At 43.7% G+C, this 26,234-nt stretch overlaps 1 protein-coding gene and 1 long non-coding RNA gene across 14 annotated transcripts in view; one reads left to right on the top strand and one right to left on the bottom strand.

The window, feature by feature from the left end:
- TTLL5 (tubulin tyrosine ligase like 5) overlaps positions 1–26,234 on the bottom strand; it is a 268,899-nt gene that overhangs the window by 211,260 nt on the left and 31,405 nt on the right. For all 12 annotated transcript variants that reach the window (XM_036313636.1, XM_036313719.1, XM_036313619.1 and 9 more), the window contains 5 exons: positions 21,299–21,368; positions 20,286–20,370; positions 6,301–6,402; positions 3,798–3,889; positions 2,406–2,513 (listed from right to left, as the gene is read on the bottom strand). In XM_036313636.1, coding sequence (XP_036169529.1) covers positions 2,406–2,513; positions 3,798–3,889; positions 6,301–6,402; positions 20,286–20,370; positions 21,299–21,368 — 457 coding nt within the window. The remainder of the gene's footprint in view (positions 1–2,405; positions 2,514–3,797; positions 3,890–6,300; positions 6,403–20,285; positions 20,371–21,298; positions 21,369–26,234) is intronic.
- LOC118658347 lies at positions 14,325–17,561 on the top strand. 2 transcript variants are annotated; one of them, XR_004968287.1, is made up of 3 exons: positions 14,325–14,592; positions 14,926–15,095; positions 17,279–17,561. It is a non-coding gene; the product is annotated as an uncharacterized LOC118658347 (long non-coding RNA). The 2 variants fall into 2 exon arrangements; XR_004968290.1 differs by having other exon boundaries at positions 17,191–17,561.

Raw genomic sequence — 26,234 nt, 5'->3', positions numbered from 1 at the left:
GAAAGAGGGGGACACTACTGCCGTCCTCAAAGAGCTTCCGGTCCAGTGGGGGGACAGACACATGACTGGGTACCGGGCAACATGCAGGAACCACTGCAGACTATGAACAGTGCTGGGGGTGGGGAGGTTAACTTCGACTGAAGACTCAGGAAAAACTTCTCCAAAGAAGTGATACTTGACTTCGTCTTGAAAGATGTCATAATCTGCTAGGTATTTCAGACACAGGATGAAGCAGGTGCAAAGGCAAAGGGTTAGCAAAGGACCTAGAGGCCCAGGGAGATGGTGAGAGGTTTGGTCTGGCAGAAAGAGGGTGAGAGGGGCAGGGAGACAGGGCAAGGTTTCTTTTCCACAGTGACTACTGAGAATTCACAAAGGCAAGCTCAGAGACTACCAGAGAGGTGGACGTGTGAACAAAACTCCACAATACAATAGGAAAGAAAGATAATGGAACACGTACAGAACATGAAAGAGGAGACACACAGGGCACTTTGTTAGACTAGGATTCCTAGAAGAGCAAGGTCGAGGTGAGTCTTAGGACCTAAAGAGGAATGTGCAAGGCAGATGGGAGTTTCCGAGCTGGAGAGCAGACCTTACACAGAGGCACAGGCTCGGGGTGCTCAGTGGTACAGTCACATTACACGGTATAAGAAGGGAAACAGAATTCTAGAAAAGCCAGCTGGGGTCAGATCCTCAGAAGCTTGAAGTTATATCAAGTTTGTGTTGACGACTGAAACCTAAGGAGCCATTTATGGGTTTTAGAAGACATGAACATATCTGCACTCAGCCCAGCCGGCTTGGCTCAATGGTTGAGTGTCGACCTATGAACCAGAAGCTCAGGGTTCAATTACCAGTCAGGGCACATGCCTGGGTTGCGGGCTCCTTCCCCAGTGGGGGCATGCAGGAGGCAGCCGATCAATGATTCTCTCTCATCACTGATGTTTCTATCTCTCCCTCCCTCTCCTGTCCTCTCTTTGAAATCAATAAAAAAAAAAAAAAAAAAAAAAAACAACAAAAAAAAAACAGGTTTAAAAGTAATTAAATAAATAAAATAAAAAGGTATCACAACCTCTTCTTTTCCTATATAATTTTAGGTCCTGGCTTATCTACCATCTTCTATTCAGTCTCAACACTTTCCTTTGTTCAGTGCCCCTACAGTACAGGTTATGATGATAATCCATTAAAGAGATTAAGACTTATAATGGCTAGCTATAAATATAACAAAAAAGCTGTTTATTGCGTCACATTAAAGGCCAGGCATGTGCCATGCGCTCCGCATGCACCGTCTCACTTGCTCTTCCTGGTACTCTGAGGAGGCAGTGCATCATCACTGCTGTTTCCTAGTTGAGGAACCAGAATTGGTGCAATTTTCTGAAAATCAGAACATTAGTAAGGGGGGTAAATGGGTCTCAGCCTATGTCTCGCAGGCTCTACACCTGAAGGTCTTTACTTTTCTGTTACCCTGCCTCCTACGCAAGCCATGACTTACCACTGCATTGCTTTCATTATCCCCCATCTATGAGCCTAGTGCAGCCGTGGGCAAACTACGGCCCGCAGGCCAGATCCGGCCCGTTTGAAATGAATAAAACTGAAAAAACAAAAAAAAGAGACCGTACCCTTTTATGTAATGATGTTTACTTTGAATTTATATTAGTTCACACAAACACTCCATCCATGCTTTTGTTCCAGCCCTCTGGTGGCCCTCGAGTCAAAAAGTTTGCCCACCCCTGGCCTAGTGCGTTTTACTAACAAAGCCTAACACCTGCTGAAAGCCTATGTGACTTTACTGGGAATCACTACAAGTTCACATCCACGCAGAAAACAAATGCTACAGCACCGCTAGTGGGTCAGTTGGCAACAGGCTTCCTGACCTAGTAAGTGTGTCTCTCTCCTTCTCTGTGCAATCAGGGAGTTAGACGTGGCAGAGAAGAGGAGGAGAGGAGAAAGAGGAAGAGAGTAAAGAAGGAGAGGGGTAGGGGAGGAACCCGCTAGAGAAAAGACTAAAACGAAAAGGAGGAGTCATTGGAAAATAGGAGAAAGCACACACTGGTACCAGCCAGAGCTTCTTGGAACAGCTCCCAGTCTGGCTGCCAAAGAGCTCTGGAATATATTTGTTAGAGCTGGATTCCTGTACAGTCCGTTGCAGACTTTTTCTGATTGCACTCTGACAAAGAGACTCATACTTTAGTTCCAATCCCTGCTTCCCACACAGAAAGCTAGTTCATTCTCAGGGGACCGCCAACTAAGCTCACCGCTGGCCTCTTAGTAGGATCTTCACGTGAATTTAGAAAGGAATAAAAATCCACTACATACCTTACTCCTGCAGAATCACTTTCTACCCCAGGATCCCAGCCCAACTTCCCAAGCCCCTTTTCATAAAACACTTTAAGCTTCTTGAGTCTCCTTACCAAAACAACTGCTGCGATGAGGAACAAAGGTTTTACAGGCTGTAGCAATAGCTAGCTCAGCAGAGATTACAGTCTTAATGATCAGGTCTTCTACATGGGCCATCAACGCTACAAAAAAAAAGAAGGAGGAGGAGGAGGAGGAGGAGAGGGAGGAGGAGGAGGAGGAGGAGGAGGGGGAGGAGGGACACCACAATGCATGGATTAGAAAGAATCGATTCCAGAACACAATCATATATAATAAAAGCCCAGCGACCAAACAGTGGAACAACCAGAACGACCACTTGACCAGTCACTATTTCTCGCCCTGACTACCAGGGGGCAGATACTCAACACAAGAGCTGCCCCCTGGTGGTCAGTGCGCTCCCACAGCAGGAGCAGCCACTCAGAGGGCGGTCCACAGTCGCTAGGCTGACCGGGGTGAGCGGTGCTCCCATGATGGGCTGATTCCTGCAGGCCACACCCCCCACCTGCGCATGAAGGCCATGCACCGTGCCTCTAGTCTAATATAAAAGCATGTGTGCTCATTCAAAAAGTCTCTGTATGGCAATCTTGTGAACGGATGCTCCAGGAGAAGGCATATCTGTGAACAGAGGAACACAGTCAAAAAGATGGCTGCCTATGACCACAGACAGACACAGAATGGAGAAGGAGCCTTCCTCCCCTTCTCACTCCTCTATCACCTTCCCTGTGTGGACTGAGATAGGCCTTGTGGCACAGTTCCCATTCTGCTCAAGGCTCAGCAATGGTGTCCATTTTGATTCCAAGCCCCACACTCAAACTTCACATAGTCCATTCTCCAATTTAGCAACATGTATAAGAGAGATTAACTTAGAAAATTTTGAATTCAAGGCCAATATGGAGAAAACTCGTTATTTAAAAAGCAGACAGCAAGTAGCCGCACTGGTGTGGCTCAGTGGTTGAGCACAGACACATGAACCAGGAGGTCAGGGTTTGATTCCAAGTGCGGGCACATGCCCGGGTTGCAGTATCAATCCCCAGTGGGGGGCGGTGTGCAGGAGGCAGCCGATCAATGATTCTCTCATCATTGATGTTTCTCTCTCTCCCCTCCTCTAAGATCAATAAATATATTTTAAAAATAAAAATAAAAACTGAAAGTATATTTTCGTTAGCAGTTCAACATTTACAAAGGATCAGTTCACTGAATATTAAAGGCGAAAGTTGTGCTTTTCAAACCAGAAGCAAGAAAAGAGATTCCGGGATCACAGAAAGCCTTTTCCCCATCTCATAAAGGACAGGAAAAACTGAGACCAAAAACGGTGATCCCATCAATGTCTCAGCAACAGTATTGAAATTAAAGACTAACTGCTGATGAGACAACGGTAAAGTTATACAGAGAAGGGAAGTCAAAAAGAAATACGGCCTGGTACTCACCAGTTGTATCTCTGCCTTCTTGTTTCAGATACCTAAGCATAGCACTCATGCTCCATTTGTTCCCATAATCCTCCACTTCTGGATCATCACAACTAAAATAAATTAATAGATCAAGGTCACATATGCAACTAGGCCTGGCTGTAGAAACATATTATTTTACAAAGAGTTTTTTGCCAACTTCCACCTCATCACTTTTCCTTAAACTTTTCTGTCATATATCCCTTTACACCAATTTCTTCCATTGAAATGAAAATGAATATAGCTTGCCTTATTGAGGGGCGTAGGGGAGAAAGCAGTCAAGTCTTCCTCAATCAAACAATTATGCATCATGAAAGAAATGTGTGAAAGAATATAAACAAGTTTATGAATGATTCCAATGCATTAATAGACTGAAATGTTTGGAGTGAAAATCTAGCCTTTGAGATAAATGTCACGAGCCCACAAAACAACCTCTGATGCCATTTTCAGACCAAAATTGAGCCTGGGTGGGTTAGTGAGAGACACAGTGGAGTATTTTAATGAGCTAACCAAGCACAGAATTGCTTTAGCATCTGAAGCAAGCTCCCTCCTCTCTGGTGGCAGACACAGCTTTTTAAATATACCTTTCCATTTACCACTGAAGGGAAGGGAGAATGCACTAGAGCAGCGGTCAGCAAACTGCGGCTCGCGAGCCACATGCAGCTCGCGAGCCACATGCAGCTCTTTGGCCCCTTGAGTGTGGATCTTCCACAAAATACCGACTTCTGCGCATGGGCGACAAAGTTTCAATCATACTGTACGTGTGCGCCCGCACGTGGTATATTGTGGAAGAGCCACACTCAAGGGGCCGCAGTTTGCCAACCACTGCACTAGAGCAACAACAGAAGTGATGCAGTATACCTCCACGAAAGCAGCAGGATGCAAACGGGCAGACTCCCAAGACTGTTGGAAAGGTCTTGCCATCTGGAACGTGTGTTTTGCCACTGCCCCCTCACTCCCTACCAGCGCCCCATGACCCGCCAGTTGCTTCTTTGCGAATCTTTCAAAATGACGGAGATTTCTTCAATGAATTAATACTGTTCACAGAATATGCAATGCAATCTATACAGCTCAGCAACCATTCAATCACTTCCAGATCCCTCACTTTCCTTCCCTCTTTCTCTCTTTCTTTTTCTTCCTTTCTTTCCTTGGACTTTGTAGGCACCTATTTTTAGTCTGAGTAGAAAGTAACTATTTGGGTTTATTTTTTATTTTTCCACTTTCTGGCAAAATTATCAGAATGAAAGAAAACAGAGCAGAAAGAATATTTCCACACAGCTGGGCTGGTATTCCCTTCCACTGAATCCTTTTCTGAGATGGCCTCATTTCTTTATTAAATTTATTCCTAAGTTTTTCCCTCTTGATCATACAAGTATTTATTTTAGAAAAATGTAGGAAGTACATAAAAGCTCTGAGAAAAAAACAGAAATCCCCCACCTATAATTCCATCCACTATAGTTAAGAACTGTTAACATTTTTGTGTCTGTCTTTCTAGTTTCCTGTCCCCCTCCAGCACAAATAAACAGCTATCTTATATGTTCTTATCTTATATGTTCAAAAAAGAAATTAATTGCATGTAGTGTCTGGTAACCTGCTGTTTCCACCTGATAATGTACAGTGACGAACATTTGTGTCTCTGATCTTGTGTGTACATCCTTCGTTATGTTATGCCCAGATTTCAAGACCTCCCACAGAACCACCAGGGAGCGCCGAGTCTGATGCAAAAGCATAGAGTCTTTTATTCAAGCCCGGGCTTGGTCCCCCTCTGCCTCCATTACTGGATGCGAGAGAGAGCCCCGAGTCCCAAGAGAACAAAGAATTTATAGGGTTTGGGGTTGGGGGGTGGAGGCACTTGGTCGATTCCGGTTGGTTGAGTGAGGGCCGGGGGCTAGTTTTTCTTGCTTTCCCATTGGCTGAGCTAAGGGCAGGCTGAGTAACTGATACATTCTGTGGCTTTCCTGGGAGAGGAGTTAGAGACACAGCTATCAGTTCCGTTCTGTTCTTTTACTATCAGTTCCGTTCTGTCCTTTTGTTAGGGACACAGCTATCAGTTCCGTTCTGTCCCTTCAGTTACTCCTTAAGGTTAAATTCCTAGAAATGGAATTGCTGGGTCAAAGGGCACAAATATTTTTAAAACTTTTGATACATTTTATCAAATGCTGAAATGACCTCATTTCTTGATTTCTAGAAAGTTTCCTATGCGCATTAAATTCCCACCCCTAAGCCAAGTGAGGGGAGACAATCAATGAGGAAGATGAAACTTGGGAAAGCATATTTTGGTAGAGAAGGTGACACTGTAACTGTGTAAGCAATGAAGAAGCAATAGCAGATATGCCTCAAAACTGCGGTAAGTGACTCACAGCTTTTCATATGTTACACGGACAGAAACAAAGTTTGCCTCCAGGGCAACACGTTGACTTTTACTCCCACAACACCCCCAGCTGAGACTGACTTCTCCAGCTCCTGGCTCTGGTGTGGCCAATACCTGACATAGTCTCCACTCTTCTTATTCACACTGTAATTTGTCAGGTGCATGAACTGGTTCCGAATGTTTTTGGCTCCTTGATCATATCGCACAGTTGCAAACCTGATAGAAAGGGACACAGGTTAAATGCCAGGAACAGGGTTTCAAGGAAATAAAGGCTAGAATGCAGAATCAAGGAGATTTTAATAAAAGGAGGGTGACACCATTACTAAATGTTGAGTTCCAACATCCATGCTAAGTGTTTCATATATAGTACCGCTTTTAATTCAATCCTTACAGCAACTCTCTCAAGTAGGTAATATTGCTAGTATATCTAAAATTTTTAATCCTCATCCAGGGATATGTTTTATTGATTTGAGAGAGAGAGAGGGAGAGAGAGAGATGAGAGAGAAGCATCGACTGGTTGCCTCCCAATTGGGGATCGAACCCACAACCTAGGTATGTGCCCTGACCGGAAATTGAACCCGCAACCTTTTGGTGTATAGCACGACACTCTAACCAACTGAACCACCCGGCCCAGGCAATATTATATCTAATTTTTAAAAATAGGTATCAAAACTAAAATGTGATCTAAAAAGATTAAGTAATTTATACCAAATCACACTGACTCAAAAATCCATGTTTTTAACTACAAGATGCTGCTTCTCTTCTATAAAACCTTAGGAGGGATGAAAGGTGAGAACAGTTATTCACAGCCTGGGAAATTGTGTGCAGGATGCTGTGGAGGATGAGGCATTAGCTGGTCATAAACACCTAGTGAGTGCCCACACAGTCTATGGAAAATATTAAGCAAAAAGAATAAAAGGACAGCATAGTAATATATAGACTTAGAGCTCATCTCCAAAGAAACAACAGAACTGATCTATAAAGTTCATTTTAAGAAAATAATAATGTCAGCATCAACAGCAGACAAAGCCCACGTCTGCAGAATAGCATCAATATGAGCACAGTGCAGGAGACTAATTCCTGAATTTGGGACGAAAGCAAAAGACAGAGAAATTAAACATGGAGCCCACTGAAAACAGGGCAGCAATTTGATATCCTGGACTGCTGTCAAAAGAAGACCAAAACCTAAAGTCTACGTGCCTCTGAAGGAAGTAACCAGGAAGGAGAAAACTTCCCAGTGATGCCCAACATCAACAAAAGGACACTTGAGTCGAATGGTTATGGTAAATATCAACCCCTGTTTACATACCACCACAGTTCACTGAAGTGGTTTTCCCAAGAGGCACATCCAAGTGTGTAGAAAAAAATCCTGGAAGTCCATGCGTTTATTTTCATACGCTTCACAAATTATTTACATATGCTCACTCAGACTATGAAGTCAATATGAATTTTTATCACAGTAAAGGCCAGCATTTAAAAACTGTCCTTGTCTCTATCTCTTCTCACCCACCCATCCACTATATCCACTCCCTAGGTTCCTGTACTAGAAATATATGAGCCAAAGAAACAAAAGTGTGAAAACAACAACAGAAAAACCTAGGAAATGAACATAAAACAAACAGGAGGCCAGGAAGAAGGATGTGGACAAAGAGAAAATGCTGGCTAGGCATGAATGGCTAAGGCACAAGAGTTTGACGCGCATTAAGTCTATACAGAGAGGAAGCTCCAATTTCCCAGATACCACCAGTAGTTAGCACCTAACTTCCAGCCGTGTCACTCCATGGTGAGTAAACCTTGCCTATATTTACCAATTGTCCTTCAGCAGACTTCCTCCAAGCAAGTGGGAGACAGTTACTCTCTGAATTCTTACAAAATGCAAAGGGGGTCCATGCTGACCCCACAGAAGCTGCCTGCCTCACCTGGACATTACCTCACAGTGATACACCTCCTGCCATCATCTCCCCCAAAAGAAGAATAATTTCAAGGACGGGAAAAGGTTATGCTTCAGAAAGAGGTTCTTCATCTCTCCTAAATATGAGAACTGATCAAATTGGGCCAATAACATGAAAAGATTGGCAAAAGCCTGGTGGTTAACTGTAACCCAACACATGTCATTCCTACACTACTTTTTTCAATAGGATTGCAGCTCTTAAAAATAAGTTTTCTTCTTTCTAATCTTCCTTTTTGCTAGGGAATTTATATTCTGAACCCCAGCTTAAGATTATTAATGTCAGAGTGGGTTTTTATAGAGTGTAAAAAGTGGCAAGAAGTAAAAATTAAGAGAAAACAAAAAATGTCATCTCGATGGAAAAAGTTACTCAAAGGGACAAAAGTGCTACCTTCTTCATTTCACTTAGTCTGATGGGACATGCAGAAGACTGTGTAGAAGGGAGGTAGGTGTACATCTCCCCTTTCCTCCTACCCCAGGAAGATCTTATGGTTCTCTCCAAAATCCATGTTACAGGCAATATTCATCTCTAATCACGACTTGCAACATCTCCTTCTTATCTGGCCCCATTAGTCTTAGATCTGGTATAAGAATCAAGTTCTGATTCACCTATGAAGGGTTTTGTTTTGTTTTTTAATTATTTGGCCAACTAATAAAAACCAGACTTTCCTTCCTGCAGCCTAGTGGCAACCAAGGCTCACGTGAGAAAGATAGTGGACAGGATGGAAAGGCAGCTCAGAGGTAGAGCAGGAGGTTACGTAAGCAGAGTAACCCAGGTGGCCCTCAGGGTTCAACGTCCACACAAGGAGGACATCCGAGTGGGGCAGTAACCAGGGGGGTCAGGAGACTGGCTACATTAAAGGGAATTGAGTAAATAAATTTGTTGTAGAGAATGGGAGTCAGATTTCACATTGTTGGAGAGATTTTTTAAAAAGAAAAGGAAAAAGCTAGAAAGAATCTTGTTCTGAACTAGAATTGGAGGTATTAGTATAAACTCCTGCTTTTCAATACAGGATATGGCAAAAGTAGGTTTACAGTTGTTAGTATGGAAAACAATACAATAATCCTATCTAATAAGAGTAATATGCAAATTGACCATCACTCTAACACACAAGATGGCCGCCCCATGTGGACACAAGATGGCCAGCAGGGGTGGGCAGTTGGGAGGGACCAGGCCTGCAGGGGAGGGCAGTTGGGAGGGACCAGGTCTGCAGGGGAGGGCAGTTGGGGAGAACCAGGCCTGCAGGGGAGGGCAGTTAGGGGTGACCAGGCTGGCAAGGGAGGGCAGTTAGGGGCAATCAGGCCAGCAGGGGAGCAGTTAGGCATCAATCAGGCTGGCAGGGGAGTGGTTAGGGGGTGATCAGGCTGGCAGGCAGAAGCAGTTAGGGGCAATCAGGCAGGCAGGCAGGCAGGCAAGTGCTTGGGAGCCAGCAGTCTGGATTGTGAGAAGGAGGTCCGACTGCCCGTTTAGGCCCAATCCTGCTGGGATCGGGCCTAAATGGGCAGTCGGACATCCCTTGAGGGGTCCCAGATTGGAGAGGATGCAGGCTGGGCTGAGGGACACACACCCCCTCTGTGCACAAATTTCGTGCACCAGGCCTCTAGTCCTATATAATAAAAGGGTAATATGCAAATCGACCAAATGGTAGAACAACTGGTCGCTATGACGTGCACTGACCACCAGGGGCAGATGCTTAACGCAGGAGCTGCCCTCTGGTGGTCAGTGTGTTCCCATAGGGAGAGCGCTGCTCAGCCACATGCTGGGCTGATGGCTGGTGAGCGCAGCGGCAGTGGCAGGAGCCTCTCCTGCCTCCGCGGAAGCGCTAAGGATGTCCAACTGGAGCTTAGTTGTCAGTGGGACATCCCCCAAGGGCTCCTGGAGTGCAGAAGGGTACAGGCCGGGCTGAGGGACCCCCACCAGTGTCCCTCAGCCCGGCCTGTACCCTTGTCATGCACCGGGCCTCTCGTTAATAAATAATAATATAAGAATAAACTGTGTTTCACATACTCACAACTGTAAACCTACTTTTACCTCACCCTGTATACAGATATAGACACATGTAGAAATACAGATGTAAATGTGTATGTGTATGTACCTGAATGTATACACATTCATATTTTCTAGGTCTGTCCATTGCAAGGACCAGAGAGCAGAGATAGCCCAGAGCAATGAGCATATCTAGCACCCAGATCCTGACTCCTGATTTCTATTCTCCATTAAAAGCCACCAGTGCTGCGCTGGTGGTATGGCTCGGTTGGGTGTTGTCCCATGCACCACAAGGTTGCTAGTTTGATTCCTAGTCAGGGCACATGCCCGGGTTGCAGACTCGATCCCCAGTGGGGGGTTTGTGCAGGAGGCAGCCAATCAATGTTCTGCTCTCACATCGATGCTTTTCTCTCTTTCTCCCTCTCCCTTCCTCTCTCTCTAAAAATCAATTTTTAAATTTAAAAAAAAAAGGGGGGGGGGGCAACCAATGCTCCTTAGAAAATATGATTGATTCCAGGACTGGTACAAAGAACAAGCTAAGTTTGAAACATTTTGTGCTCAGAGAATAAGGGAACATGTCAAAATAACACAAAAGCCAGCTTAAAGGGGCCCCCATTGTCCAAATCTGGGGCAATTTGAGCATCAAAATAAATCATAACAGTAAAGAATTATAACCCATTAAATAAAATAGGGATCCTTGCGTCCACATTGGTGTACATACATAAATGGGAAGAGGAGAAAGCTCTTTCTTGGAGTAAAATACTAAACAATAAAAGTAAAAGGAATGATGGGGAAATTCACTTAGCCACCATCATAGTAATAATCCATTCAGGCAAGAAGCATAGATGGACATTAAAATTATTAGGTGAAAATGAGATGAGGAATAAGATACTACATGGTCTCAAAGTGTTTACTCAAAAGGTATTTATTAATTACAGAGGGAGAAACAAGTTAAATTTATAGTGGAGAAATCTGGCAGACACCATTTTAATCAAGTGGTCAAATACCACTAAATAGCTATCATGTGTCATCAGACAATGCAATGAGAACACAGCATCACTATTGTGGAATTCTGGCCAAAAATACATAACCTGAGTCTAATCATAAGCAAATATCAGACAAACCCAAATTGAGAGACATTCTACAAAATGACTGGCCTGTAATCTTCAAAAACACTAAGGTCATGAAAATCAAAGAGACTGAGGAACTGTTCCAGCCTGGAGGAGACGAAAGAGACATGACAACTAAATGCAACATGTGATTCTGGACTGGATCCTTTTGTTAAAAAGAACATTACTACGACAGTTGAAAAATCTGAACGTGGACTCTAGATGAAAAGGTAAAAGGCTATTCTTCACAGTATTTTTACAGCTTTTGTATAAGTTTGAAACCATTTCAAAATTAAAAGCCTACAATCAAAGGTATGTTTCTCAATAAAAATCTAGATTTTTCAGCTACCATTAAAACACACACATAAAAGATCTGGCAATACCACCTGTCTTAGTCCTTTGGGGCTCCTATAACAAAATACCATAAACGGTGTAGCTTATAAACAACAGAAAGTTACTTCTCACAGTTCTGGAGGCTGGAAGTACAAGACCAAGATGCAGGCAGGTAGACAGCACCTTCCTGCTGGGTCCTCACATGGTGGAAAGAGTGAGCAATCGCTCCAGGGTCTCTTTTGTAAAAGGGCACTAATCACATTCATGAGGGCTCCACCCTCATGACCTAATCACCTCCCAAGACCTCACCTCCTAATTCCATCACCTCGAGGGACAGGATTTCAACATATGAGTTTGGGTGCTGGGGGAAACAAACATTCAGAGAAATTCAAGAATGAAAAGAAAGCTGAGACTCAGAAGGGCAGCAATAGAAGAATCAGGAAAGCTTACCAAGAGCAAAGGTATGTCATTGGAGACCAAGGCTAAGATCATCCACATCTTTGCATTCCCAATTACTATGTACGAATGCAAACCAGGATAGTGAAGGTTACTAGGAAAAAAACTGATTCATCTGAAATATGGTGCTGAAGGAGAGCTCTATGAACACCCTGGACTGTCAGAAAGACAGACAAGTGGGTCCCAGAGCAAATGAAGCCTGAAACATCGCTGGAAGCAGAAACGGCAAAACCGAAGTTGTCCCACTTCAGGCACAGCCTGAGCCAGCAGGGTTCTTTGGACAGACAGCAATGCTGGGAAATAGAGGCAGCAGGAAAGAGGAAGAGCAACCATGAGCCGTGGCCACAAGTCTACAGGAGCGGAGCAGGGCTGCCGAGGACAGGACGTCATGGACATCACTCACTCCCAGGGTCACCAGGAGTCAGAGCCAATTCAAGGGCAGGTAACAGCCAAACATTCAGACCACAGCACCACCACAAACCAAGGACTTGCTGGCACTGAATCGCAAATGCCCTTTAGGCAGAGCATGTGATCTCCACTTCTCCAGTGCCCACCTGACCAACTTCTCCAGTGAAGGTCCTTGTGAGCATTTAAGTTTGTGCCTCTTGATTTAGGCCCTCACATACCAAATTTCATCCTATTTAGGCCTGAAAGCTTCAACACAATTTCCTTCTTAGAAATAATCTAAAAGGGGTAATTCTCTACAAGGCATCCCAAGCCAAATACTTACCCTAACCCCCATACTGAAATTTACATGATGAATTAAGTCTTAAACCTCCCTCTGAATGAAATCAAAATTTAGGGAAGGCTCTCATGACAGAATTTTATAGCCTTGACCTATAAACAAACAAAAAAAAAGGTGGAGGCTCCACTCTTTTCGCCAAATCTGAAACTGGGTACCAGTTTGTGGCCTACTGATGAACAGAGAACTACATGCCCTTAGGACATTTCTCACCTTTCACTCTGACCTTAGGACAACTCCCTGGGGAAGACGGGAAGCTGGAGCCACTTTATCTGGCTGTGTCGCTCAAAGTATGAGCTATAAGACTATGACCTGGCCAGTGTGGCTCAGTGGTTGAGCACTGACCTTTGAACCAGGAGGTCAGGTTCAATTCTGGTCAGGGCACATACCCAGGTTGTGGGCTGCAGGCTTGATCCCCAGAAGGGCGCGTGCAGGAGGCAGCCAATAATTATTCTCTCTCATCATTGATGTTTCTCTCTCTTCTCCCTTCCTCTCTCTGAAATCAATAAAAACATATTTTTTAAAAAAGAAAAGAAATGAAGGATACACTAACTGAAATAAAGAATAATTTACATGGAATCAGAGGATAACGAGAATCAAATCAAGAATTTGGAATATAAACAAGCAAAAAACACCCAATCATAACAGCAAAAAAAGAAAAAAAAAGAATCCAAAGATATAAAGAGCCTCTCGGACAACTTCAAGCATACCAACATTCGCCTCATGGGGGTACCCAGAAGGAGAAAAGAGGGAGGAAGAACTTGAAAATCTATTTGAAAAAATAATGACAGAAAACTTCTCCTACCTGTTGAAAGAAATAAGACATCCAAGTCCAATATGCAAATCGACCCAACAGTGGAATGACCGGTCGCTATGATGTGCACTGACCACCAGGGGCCAGACGCTTGATGCAGGAGCTGCCCCCAGTGCAGCTCCTGCATTGAGCATCTGCCCCCTCCCCCACCAGAGGGAAGTGACTGGCAGGGGCAGGGCTGACCGGCGGGCAGCTCCAGGCCACCAGCCAAGGCAGGTGCCAGCAGGGTTTGGGGGGGACCACCCCACAGATGGCCTTGATCGCTGGCCAGGCCTAGGGACCCTACCCATGCATGAGTTTTGTGCACTGGGCCTCCAGTATAGTCAATAATATTCTAATAACTATGTATGGTGTCAGATGGGTTTTGGGATGATCACTTAAGAAGTTTTATAATGTCTAATCACGGGTGTGCACCTGAAACTAATATGATATTGCATGTCAACTATAATTGAAAAAATTTTTTTTTATAATTTAATTTTTTAAAAAACAAAAAGAAAAAAAAGAGGAGGCCAGCCCTGAGGAAACCCTGGTACAGGAGTTATCTTTCAGCAGGTGAAGCCATGCAGAGCCAAAAAGTCCTGGAGGATGGAGAGACAGCACCTCAGGCAGCCCTGCCAGAAGCCACCGGGTTTCATCCTCGCCTGACCCAGAAAAGCCTTACGGGAGAGAACAAGAGGCCCAAGAGCTCTCTGATCTGCTGTCAGCCAGCTGCAGCCCCGAGACTGCCAAGTGCTGCAGTGACTCGGCAGCGCCCTACGGAGCCGTCTGGGAGGGGATTACCAGCCTGATCCCCTGTCTTTAGAGCCAGAAATGACTCAAACTTCAACAGCGAGGGCCTGCCAGGGAGGGTGACAATGAGCACTGGAGAGGGTTTTCTCCCCTCGCTGGTGTCTCTTCCCCCTTCTTGCTGCTGCGGCAGATTCTGGACAGTGTACAGCCTGTGAGGTAATATGAATTCCTTGGCAACCAGCAAGTACCTGAATTCTTTCAAAACCACAGGAATCCAGCAGAGAAAAGGTAAATATCCCCGCGGAGCCAGTGTTAATTAGCAAAGAAGGCTACTGAAGAAGGAACTGGGGGTGGGGAGGAAGGGAAAGGCATTGCAAATGCTTTGGGGTCTTTTCTGAATTTCCACTGGAAACTAGGCTGAGACAGTCCCCGTGGGACAGCCTCAGGGTCTTCTCCTCCCACCCCCACAGCACCAGTGGCTCTCCCCCCGCTCCCTGAGACACACCTTCATTTCACCCAGCTGCTAGAACGACCTATCTTCAGGTCTCTGACAACACATTTGGTTTTCAACTTAATTGTGTTTTAATTTTTTTTAGTTGTTTTCTTTTTTTCCTGTTTCAGTGAAAATTTGGCTATTGGCTCTGTCTCAAAAAAGGTCCAGTCAAATCATTTAGACCACGTATTGGATCCACTTAAAACTGTAAAATCCAGGACAAAGTCTTTTTGGTTTCCACCTCTGACAGGAAAAAAATCTACACCATTTTGGGGGAGAATGTCACTCTCTCTGGAAGGTGAGTGTCCCCTGCTGGTGCAAAGCAGCAACATCCACATGCAACTCAAAAGCAGGGTGCACCTCCAGGGGAAAATGCCGGACCCAGATGCCAGAAAGACGATTTTTTTAGATGCCTCAACATTTTGCCCATGTATAAAAAATAGTGAGTTTTCTTACTTCCTATGTTAGCTAGTAAGACAACAAGAACAACTGAAATTATTAATACAGAAACAAACTATTAAGGCTCTTTTTCTTCAGTAAGTTTAAGAAGGTAAAAAACTTACAGAAACTACTTATTTTACAGACTTAAGAAATGAACTTAATCTTTCTGTCACCTAAGCTTTAATTTGAGTCCCAAAGAGGTGATATGGGATAAGGCCATTCTTTTGTAAAGAAGAAAACCAATTATATTTGTTGCCAGTTTTGTTTCTTTAGAGAAGATTATGGTGTTCCTTGGTGAACCTCAAAGTAAAATGGCTTAGTGATCTCATCCCAAACTGATTGTCTTCAGTAATGTCTACATAAAACACACGTGACCCAAGATTTACTAGAGGCTGCAGATCTGGAGATGCTATGGACTACTGCTGAATGTAATGACACACTGGAGCAGACCCTGAGGATTAAAGAGAAGTAGATGAATGCCAAGATATACAGTGAGTTAAGATACAGGAACACAGGCACATGGAAGCTATTGTGCAGAGCAATGTGCCCTGGAAGAACTACAGCTAATAGCCTGTGACCATGTACTGTCCTTTCGTGAAGCTTTTATATTCACCTACACTTTTAGGTAAACTGAGACAAAGCCCTGAGAATTCCCATTTCTTGGTTCAATTTGACCCGAGTTTTTAGAAAAACTGTTCTCTAAATTACTCTAAGAAAAAGCATGCATTTAAAAATATACAGGGGTGGTCAAAAGTAGGTTTACAGTTGTAATACAAATAAAAAATACAATAATTAATAAATAATAACATAAAAATAAACTGTTTTGTGTACTCATAACTGTAAACCTACCTTTGCCCACTCCTATACACACACACACACACACACACACACACACACACACACACTCAGTTTCCACTGAAGGCAAGAAAAGTTACTCAATTCAATGGATTCTGATTCTGGCACATACCGAGTAGTCAAAACACTTGCATATCTGTAATAAATACTGGTATTGCTCTCAGTCTGTGTCTGAACCATTGAGGTCTTAAAACTATGCCAAATTTTACCAAAAGAGAGGGCTATTAATATTGTGAGTGAAATGTCTTTCAAATAATATGCAAAACATGTTGGTATGATCTTTTCTTTTTTAAAAAAATATATATTTTTATTGATTTCAGAGAGGAAGGAAGAGGGAGAGATAAAAACATCAATGGGAGAGAATCATTGATCGGTTGCCTCCTGCTTGCCCCACTCTGGGGATTGAGCCCACAACCCGGGCATGTGCTCTGACTGGAAATCGAACCGTGACCTCCTGGTTCATAGGTCGACACTCAACCACTGAGCCACGCCGGCCAGGCAGTATGATATTCTTGAGAAATAATGAGTGTAACCTTGAGGTTTTTTCCCTATGCAAGAAGTCCAACTTGTGGCAGGACGGAATCCCTCCTGGGAAGGGAATAGGAGACAAGCTGGGATGAGGATGAGTGGAGGGAAGAGGAGAAAAAAGCTCATGATACACAAGAGAGAAAACTCAGAATCTAAAATTACAAAACTGAAACCCTCAGCACCTTACATATCTGAGTAGAAGTAAGAGGTATACTTTATCTTCTTTTTTTCTAGATAATATGGGGAATTGGCTTTTAAACCTATATTTCAAAGAATGACAGCACATGTGCCTACAAACACTACAGACAACTTCTTTCCTATGAATCTGATTAGAGCTAGTAGTATGTGATCAAGGACCTTTCAGGTTCAATTCTCTACCTGAAGACGGAGAAAAGTTATAGTTTTCCCCTCCTCAATTTTGAGGAAAGAGTGAATATAGGGAATATATAAAATGGAGTCACTTTAACCAAGTTCTTAAAATTATTAACATTATGATGGTTGGGGCATGTGGAAAGATTCTATTCTTGTTCTAACTAGCCTGGGAAACTGAAAATTTTTTAACTTTCCAGTCTTGTATCAATGCCTGCATATATGTCTGGACATACACACTGGACCTCCAGATAACCCTTTGATTATTCCCCTGAACGGCTCATGTAGACCACCTGGCATCCATTAACCAGACCACAGCATGTGACCAGACCTCCTGGGATCCACCTTCCAGACCACCTGGCATCTATCATCCAGGCCACCTGACATCTGAAAGATAACCATCCTGGACCAGTCCTAGGGCAAAGAATGAGGACTGAAAATTTTCAAGAGTGTACTTTTTACTATAAGAACTCTTAACTTTTCTTTCTTCTTTGGAACACTTCTGGGTTTTTGTCTAGCTATGTTCCCAGTTTGCAAACTCTAAGACCCTTGAATAAATCTTTTTCATTCATTTCTAGCCAAAGCTTCCCGACTCTTTTTGAGTACAATGGACAATTTTCAAGGAACAAGAGACCAGAACTAGGGAGCTTCAGCAGCCTCGGAGTTCCTAGGGCTCAAACACATAAATCTAGTTAAGAATATGACAGAGCATATAAATGCTGTCACTGCCACCTAGAGGTGAAGGGAAGAAACGGCTCAACCAGCCAAAATCACCCTCAGATTGTAGTCACAGATGCATCAAAAAAATTTGAGTATATGAAATAATTAAAACACCATTTTAAAATAACAGTTGTCAGAGTACTATAATACTTCAATAGGTAGGCTTCTTTTAATCATTGTATTTACCATCTTCGAAGTACATTTTCTAAAATAAAAAACACATACAGACCAAGCTTTTTAGCTTGTTCATGACTGCTCAGAGATTGCAAACTACCTTCTAAACTGCTATGTTATATAAGGCCAATGCATGAAAAACACTTCAGGGAAAGCTAGTTGATTGAAAAAAAAAAATACACACACTCACATACACACAGAGGGGCAAAAGTAGGTTAACAGTTGTGATTACATGAAATACAGAGTTTATTCTTAAATCATTTATTATTGCATTATTTTCCATAAAATCAACTGTACACCTACTTTTGCCTACCCCTGTATATGTTGGGGGAAGAGCATAAGCAAAGTTATACTCTTATTTTAAACAATTATGGGGTCTATGAAAATACCGTCACCTCTAAAATTATCTGGTTATGGAAAACAAAACTTCCAATTATTATAATTTGAACTTAATTTTATAAGTCACATTACCATAAAACCTAAAAAAGGTTTTAGTCACCTATAAAACAAAACAATATAACCACTGTAAAGTATATTACTTGCAAGTGGAAAAAAAAAAGCAGCTAATGCCTCCTAAATACAAGAGGCCTTGACTCTGGAAATCAGATCCAGGAATCCAAACTCCTGCTCCACTGCCAACCTGCTGGGATACCTCAGAAAAGTGACTTCAAGCTCCCTTACCTCTCTAACCCTCAGTTTCTTCAACTGCAAAAATGCATCAGCTGTAAGGTTATTGTGAGCATTAAAATAAGTGTCTGGGATAATATATATGTGTGTGTATATATATATATCTACACTAATAAAAGAGAAAAATGGTAATTGGCGTACGGCGCTACCCTTTTCCTTGGCTAATAGGGCTATATGCAAATTAACTGCCAACTAAGATTGGCAGTTAACTGCCAACAAGATGGCGGTTAATTTGCATATGTAGGCACAATGCAGGGAGGTGAAAGGGAAAGCAGGAAGAAGCCCCCTGCCACTGACAGTGATCGGAAACCCAGGGGGGAGCTAAGAGCCATGATCGGAGAATCAGGTGCCTTTTCCGCCCTGGCCAGTGATAGCAGGAAGTAGGGGTGGAGCCAGTGATGGGAGCTGGGCAAGGTCGAAGCTGGCAGTCCCAGGAGCTAGGGGTCCCTTGCCTGAGCGTAAAGCGAAGCCCACGATCGCGGGGCCGCTGCAGCTGCGGGTCCCCGCTGCCCGGGCCGGACGCCTAGGCCAGAGGCGTTAGGCCTGGGCAGGGGCAGAGCCTGCAACCGCGGGGAGCTGGGGGTCCCCTGCCCAGGCCTGACACCTCTGCCGGAGGCCTCAGGCCTGGTCAAGGGACCGATCCAGTGATTGGTGATCGGAGGGTGATGAGGGTCAACTCCTCTGGCCGAGGCATCAGGCCTGGGTGGGGGGCGGAGCCAGGGATTGGGGGGATATGATGGTCCCCTTGCCCAGGCCTGAAGCCTGGGTCAGAGGCGTCAGGCTTGGGCGGGGGGTGGAGCAAGCGATCAGAGGGAGATGGGGGTCCCCTGCCCAGGCATGATTCCTGGGCCAGAGGCCTCAGGCCTGGGCGGGGGCCAGAGCCAGTGATCGGGGGGAGATGGGGGTCCCCTGTCCAAGCCTGACACCTCTGGCGGAGGCGTCAGGCCTGGGCAAGGGGCCAATCAGGCGATCGGAGGGTGATGGGGGTCAACGCCTGAGGGCTCCCAGTATGTGAGAGGGGGCAGGCTGGGCTGAGGGACACTCCCCCCACACACACACACACACCCAGTGCACGAATTTTGTGCACCGGGCGCCTAGTGTGTGTGTGTGTGTGTGTATGTATATATATATATATATAAATGCAGGATTTTTTATTCTTTTTAGATCAATTCTGAAGAACGACAAATTATCCTTTTTGTTCTGTTTTATTAATCCTCACCCAAAGATATTTTTCCATTGATTTTTAGAGGGAGTGGAAAGGACAGAGAGAGACAGAAGAGAGAGAAACACCGATGTGAAAAGACATCAATTGGTTGCCTCCTGCACACACCCTAACCAGAGCCAGGATTGAGCCTGCAACCGAGGTCCGTGTCCTTGTTCAGAATCAAACCCAGGACCCTTCAGTCCAAGGGCCGATGTTCTATCCACTGAGCCAAGCCAGCTAGGCGACAAATTATCTTAATACCCTAGGACCTAGGGTCTTCAGAACAACTGCCATTGCATGAAAACAGGATGCGATCCTGGACTGCTGCTAGGAAAGATGTGTGGTTACATACGCATAACTGTTCATACATGTGCATATGTAAAGTAACCTGAAGACCATCTGGGCACACTCTATTTTTTCTGAGTTGAATGTAACAAAAAGAAAAAGTGATCTTAATATACCCTTAATTGGTCCACTCTAATAAACACCCTCCCTCTAAATGTCTCTTACCTAGCCAATCCTTCTTCATAGAGATATATGACAAGAGGATCATAGGAAGTCACAAGCACATAGAGGCGCACATCAAACTTGAAATCTAGAAAAAAAATTGAATTCACAGGAAAAACTAAGTTCATTTGTTTTTGTTACAGAATAAACAGGATAATGTAACAAAGAAACATGAAAAAACGAATAGCCCTCCTCTCCCCACAGAATACACACTGTCCACACCCCTTGCCTTTTGAGGATAAATAATAATTACACATTTTGTACATATATGAGAATTTATACATGTATATTGTACAGTTCTCATATATATTTATTATTATATCACCTATAAAGCACTTTCCTTTTTATTATCTCATTTCATTTTTGAAATAATCTCATGAGGTAGGTAAGGAACCAGCCTCAGCTCTAAAGCCATAGTTGTTAAGAATTTCATATTAGCTTAATAAAGACTTACTAGTGATTGCCAGAGGAAAAGGGATGGGAGGGGGAACGGAAGAGGGTGTAGGGTTGATAAATGGTGATGGAAAGAGACTTGACTTGGGGTGATGAACACACAATACAATATACTAGTATAGATGTTGTATTATAGAACTGTACACCCGAAACCTATATACTTTTATTAACCAATGTCACCCCAATAAGTCCAATCAATATATATAAAAGCCCAAGCGACTGTCCAACCAGTAACTATGACACGAAATGACCACCAGGGGGCAGACGCTCAACACAGGAGCTGCTGAGCCGGTGACTTGGCAGCTGCGGTTCTCGGGTGATGCACCCAGAACCAGAGAGGAGGGAGCCCGATTCCAGGGTGCGTCACCCGAGAGCCACCCTCTTGAAATCCGGGACCCCTCAGGGGATGTTGGAGAACCTGTTTTCGCCCGATCTCCACAGATCAGGCCGAGGGACCCCACCAGTGCACGAATCTGTGCACCGGGCCTCCAGTAAATAAATAATAAATTTTAAAAATTAACAAGATCTAACCCAATCCAGGCAAGGGCCTAACCACAACTCACCATCTATGAGCAGGGGGTTGTTAATGTAACGGGAGACCAGGATGTTCTCTTCCAGGGAAATCTGGTTTGGCTATTGAGTAAAGAGAAAGAATGAAAGGACAGAAATGCAAAGGAGCCCTAGCTTACAGTACAGGAACAAAGTTCTTAACCTTTGAGAAATGATAATGTAGAAAACTAAAACTCTAAGAAAAGTTTTCTTCCAAGCTACCCATACATTCAATTGGCCACATAACACACCACTTCCATAAACACTGTAGGTATCCAATTACAATGGGGGGAAATAAATTTATACAGCATCTCTCACATAATAAATCAAGTCTAAAGAGCTTTAGATTTTTCTATACATGATATTAAATAGTTACATGCCAAGAAAATAAAAGCTACTTAAAAATAAAAAATTGCTTTCTCCCAAACGTAAAGTATGATGCAAATTTTTAAATGCTACTGTTATTCTTAGATGAAAGCTTTCATCAAGTTGCTTAGAGAATTTACAGATCTTCCCCCTGTGAAACGGGATGGATGTTTCATTGACTCACTCAATGGTACTTGCTATATCGCTATATGTCAAGACGGAACTAGATGTTTAAAATTTTTTTTCAATTAAGAGTTGTTTTTACAACAAGTAATTATGAGTATTGCTGGATAGTATATAAGGCACTGGGGAATACTGTGATGAAGTAAACAGATAATCCCTGCCCTCAGCGCCTAATCCCTACTCCCAAAGAGTTTAATATTTAGGCAGAGGGACAGCAAAACAGGTAACTTACAAGAACACAGAGGAGCATATCTGCAAGTGGAAGATAGGAGGCTGCAAAGTGGAAGAGCAGTTAAGTGGGACGAGTCAGGGAAGGCTTGTCCTGAAAGAGTAGGTGTGGAAGTGAGAGCTGAAAGCTATCAGGCACGTGGTGGAAGGGACAGGAGACCATCATAGGAAGACGGCATGCACTAAGTCCCACAGAACGGAGAGGGGGCAGATTCACTGGCCTGGGCTAGAAGACTGAACTGAGAAATAATGAGAGATAGGGTTAGACAGTTAGGAGGAAGGGACCCACTGGCAAAGGGATCTGGACCTCTGGCAAGGCAAATTCAGGTTGAACATGGTGGGAAACAGGAAATGACTGTGGAGTCTTGATTAAGAAAATAGTAAGGTTAAAATATCTGGAACAGAATAACTCTATGTGAGATGAGATTAAGGCAGAAGTCAGCTGGAAGTCACCACAATCCATACAGGACAAAGGACTCTAAAGGAAAGTGACAATAGTCATAACTGTGGTTATAATAGCTATAGCAGCAGCAACAGAAATAACTATTAACATCTGCAGCAAAATATGAAATTTTAACCAATGTATTGAACATTTACTATGTGTTGTTCAAATTCTTCACAAGTATTATTTCGTTTAATCCTCACCTAAGTCCATGAGGTAGTATATCACCACCCAAATATTAGAGATGAGGAGAGTCAGAGAGAGTTAGGAGCCTGCTCAAAGTCATACAGCTAATAAGTGATCAGGAGGTCTGCCTCAGAGGCTTAACTCTTAAGCACTATTCACATCTTTCCCCAAAGTTCTGAACTAAAAATAATTGTCCCCCAGATTCAAAAGTTTGTCTTTATAGTAATGCATTTCTATCCCAAATACTACAGTTATCACCCACAGCATTTCCTGACTCCCTTACATTCCTTGGTCAGTTTCTCACAGGTACTATCTCAGCAGCTTAGTAAGAACTGATACAATCACAGCACAAAGCAGCAAGCTGCAGGCTGTGTTCCAAAACTAAACAATTGCAGCTCTCTTCCAAGTGAGTAACACCTATAGGCTACAATAGATGTCTGAGCACTCAACTTTCCCGTGAACCAGAGAACACGCTGGCAAGCGTCTTCCCTCCATGACACATCTAATGTCCATGGCCATTTCCTCTCTTTCCTGCTTCATAATACATATTTATCCTTTGAGTTATGTATAACATAATCTCTTACATTATTTGTTCAATGGTCTGTAGCTCTCATTTTTATCTGCATTAGGAATCAAATTGTACGCTCAGAGAAGAAAAGAATGGTTTGGGTATAGTTTCCTTGTATACTATTATCTATACTAATAAAAGGGTAATATGCTAATTAGACTGGGTCAACTGGACATCTTCTGGACGTCCAACTTCCTTCTGGACAGTTAAGGGGGGACTAGGCCAGCAGGGGGGCAGTTAGGGGGCAACCAGGCTAGCAAGGGGGCAGTTAGGGGGTGACCAGGCTGGCAGGGGACCAGTTAGGGGGCAACCAGGCCAGCAAGCAGAGGCAGTTAGGGGTGATCAGGCAGGCAGGCGAGTGGTTAGGAGCCAGCGGTCCCGGATTGCAAGAGGGTTGTCTGACTGTCAGTTTAGGCCCCATCCCACAGGGGACATCCCCCGAGGGGTCCCAGATTGGAGAGGGAGCAGGCCGGCTGAGGGACACCCCCCTCCCATGCACGAATTTCATGCACCGGGCCTCTAGTATACTAATAAGCAACTAATGAAAGCTTTTTCATATCTTCAAACCTTTTCCTCAATCCCCAATTAACTCACTTTAAATGATTTTAATTTCAAGCTCAAACTGCCCTCCAAAGTATGTGAAAGTAAGAATGTGAATTGTTGGGAAAGTCGGAAAATCTATTTTTCTAACTGGACTTTAAGATTAAAGCTCATGGTATCTGTTAGGTCACTGTAAGGTAGAACGGTACACTGGTTAACAGTGTATCCTCTAGAATTAGCTAGATCTAAGTTACAATTTTGACCCTACTACTTACTAAGGAAATAATAATAATTACATCATAGGGTTCTTATAAAAAATAAATGAGATTATATTTGAAAGGCACAGTGGCAGGCACATTAAATGCTCACGAAATCTGGTTGCTGTTACTACTGCAAACTCAATAGTATCTATGTGGTTCTATTTACTAAGTTCCATAACTCAACAGCATTCATCGCAGCATGCAACCTGTCATTCTACTCAGAGCAGTGCACTGAGTTATAATGAAGATCCGTAAGAATTAGGAGAGTCCCTATTTCTCAAAAGGTTTTAAGGGGTATAAGCATCTGGCACACCACAGGCACTCCCTACATATCTGCTGAACAATGAGAAAAAATAAAGAACACATAAGATAACAACATATAAACAAACAGAAACAAGTATACGAGTGACCTAAATACACTTCTGATGCTTTAAAACCTCAGGGAAATATTCAGATTGTATTTACCGTGGATAATGTGTGAGACAAGGATGACTAAATCTGACTTCTATAATCAAATTCATACCCTAATCAGGAAACACCAGGTCTTTCCCCTCCTCGATCTGAATATACTAAATTGGGAAAATATGGCATTTAGTCACAGTTACTGAAGGAGCTGGATCAAACACAACTCTGTTCCTTTATGATGTGTTTCCAGAGTTAAAGAGAACATTATTAAGAGACTGCACTAGCCAATCAGCTGAGTTGCTTCCATCTGTAGGAGCTTGCACTTCTCTCTCCATTATTACATAAAAGCAATGCTTTGTCTGTCCTTTATCCTGTTCTTGTAGTGGTAAAAGCTGCTATTTGCAGATATTTTCCAAAAGGTTAAGACTATTATTGGGAATGTGAAGTAAGAGGCCCTCTCAGCCCAGCAGGAAGACCGGGAATGATGTTTTCATTTGGCCTCACACCTAACTCAGGCCCCCACAACATCCCTCACCCACTCTCATTAGTGCTGCTCACAGACCCTCCGCTGGAGCACTCCCTCCTCCCTAAAACCTAAAAGGAAAGCAGGCAGCAGCCTTGGAAACAGTTACTTCATCCAGTTGGCTAATGGGTCACATATTCCACGGGAAAGGATCCAGGTACGGAAAAGAGGGGATGCTAGGCCTGTGCGCAAGGAGAGAGAGAAGAGTATTAACTACATGGTTCTTAGGCCTGGGTAAAAGGTGATAAATTTCCAGTTTTGGAGTGAAATGGGAATATTTTCCCATTATGTCCACATGTTGCCAGCTCCCCTGGTGCCTGCTGGCATCTTCCCAGGCTTCTGTCTGGCACCTCCACCAAATACCTCAAAGAATCAGACTCATTCCAAAGCTTCTCTGAGGAGGAGGGGGCCAAGGGTCCAGCCAAGTGCTTTGATCTCTGCAGGGGGTCTCCAGGGATCCAGCCCAGGGAGAGGTGGGAGGGAGGCGAGCCTGCCAAGTACATTCTCTAAAGACCTGTCACCCCCTTTACGAGACTCAGCATCCAGGGAAGAGTCAGGGCACGGGGCTCTCAGCCCCACAAGGAAAGTTTAACTCTCCTTTTCTTTATGATGTTGGTTTTAAAATAACAAATCACCAGGGCAAAAGAGCATTCCAAAAAAAAAAAACCCCAGAGGAGCTGGGAATAGATCCTACTCTTCTTGACTCATGTCTAAGAACATAAAAAGCAAACTTATACCACCGCTGACTTTCAATAGCAATTCCATTTGGCAGCTAAAACCCAAACCCAAACCAGTGCTGTCTATGAGATTCAAATAACACTGGAGTTCCTGGCACAAAGCTGAAGGAAAAACTATTGGGCAGGAGCCGTCCACCAAGGTCAGAACAGAGACAAGAAAGGAGACATCCAAAGCATCTGACCAGGGCCTCTGTCACAGGAGACACAGCGTAAAGGCTTCTGGAGTGACTCAGGGCCAGGTAACAGGACTGGCAGCCCGGGCCTGGGGCTGTAATAGCTGCTGTATCAGAACCAGATCCTACATGTCTGCAGTGTTTATAATACAGTCCAGACTGAATGGAAGGATTTCCCAATGTGAAAGACCCTCAGAAAGTTAGTTTCTATACGTACAGAAATAGCTCAGATCATGTGAAAGAGAAGGGGGGGTTTAAGATGGAGTACTGACCCCACACACAACCTATCTTCCTCCCCCTCTCCCTTTCCAGAGACCCACTGGAAGGACAAAGAAGATA

The sequence above is a fragment of the Myotis myotis genome, unplaced genomic scaffold (genome assembly GCF_014108235.1).
Source record: "Myotis myotis isolate mMyoMyo1 unplaced genomic scaffold, mMyoMyo1.p scaffold_m19_p_1, whole genome shotgun sequence".
Lineage (NCBI taxonomy): Eukaryota > Metazoa > Chordata > Mammalia > Chiroptera > Vespertilionidae > Myotis > Myotis myotis.
This window is presented reverse-complemented; position numbering and strand designations above follow the sequence as displayed.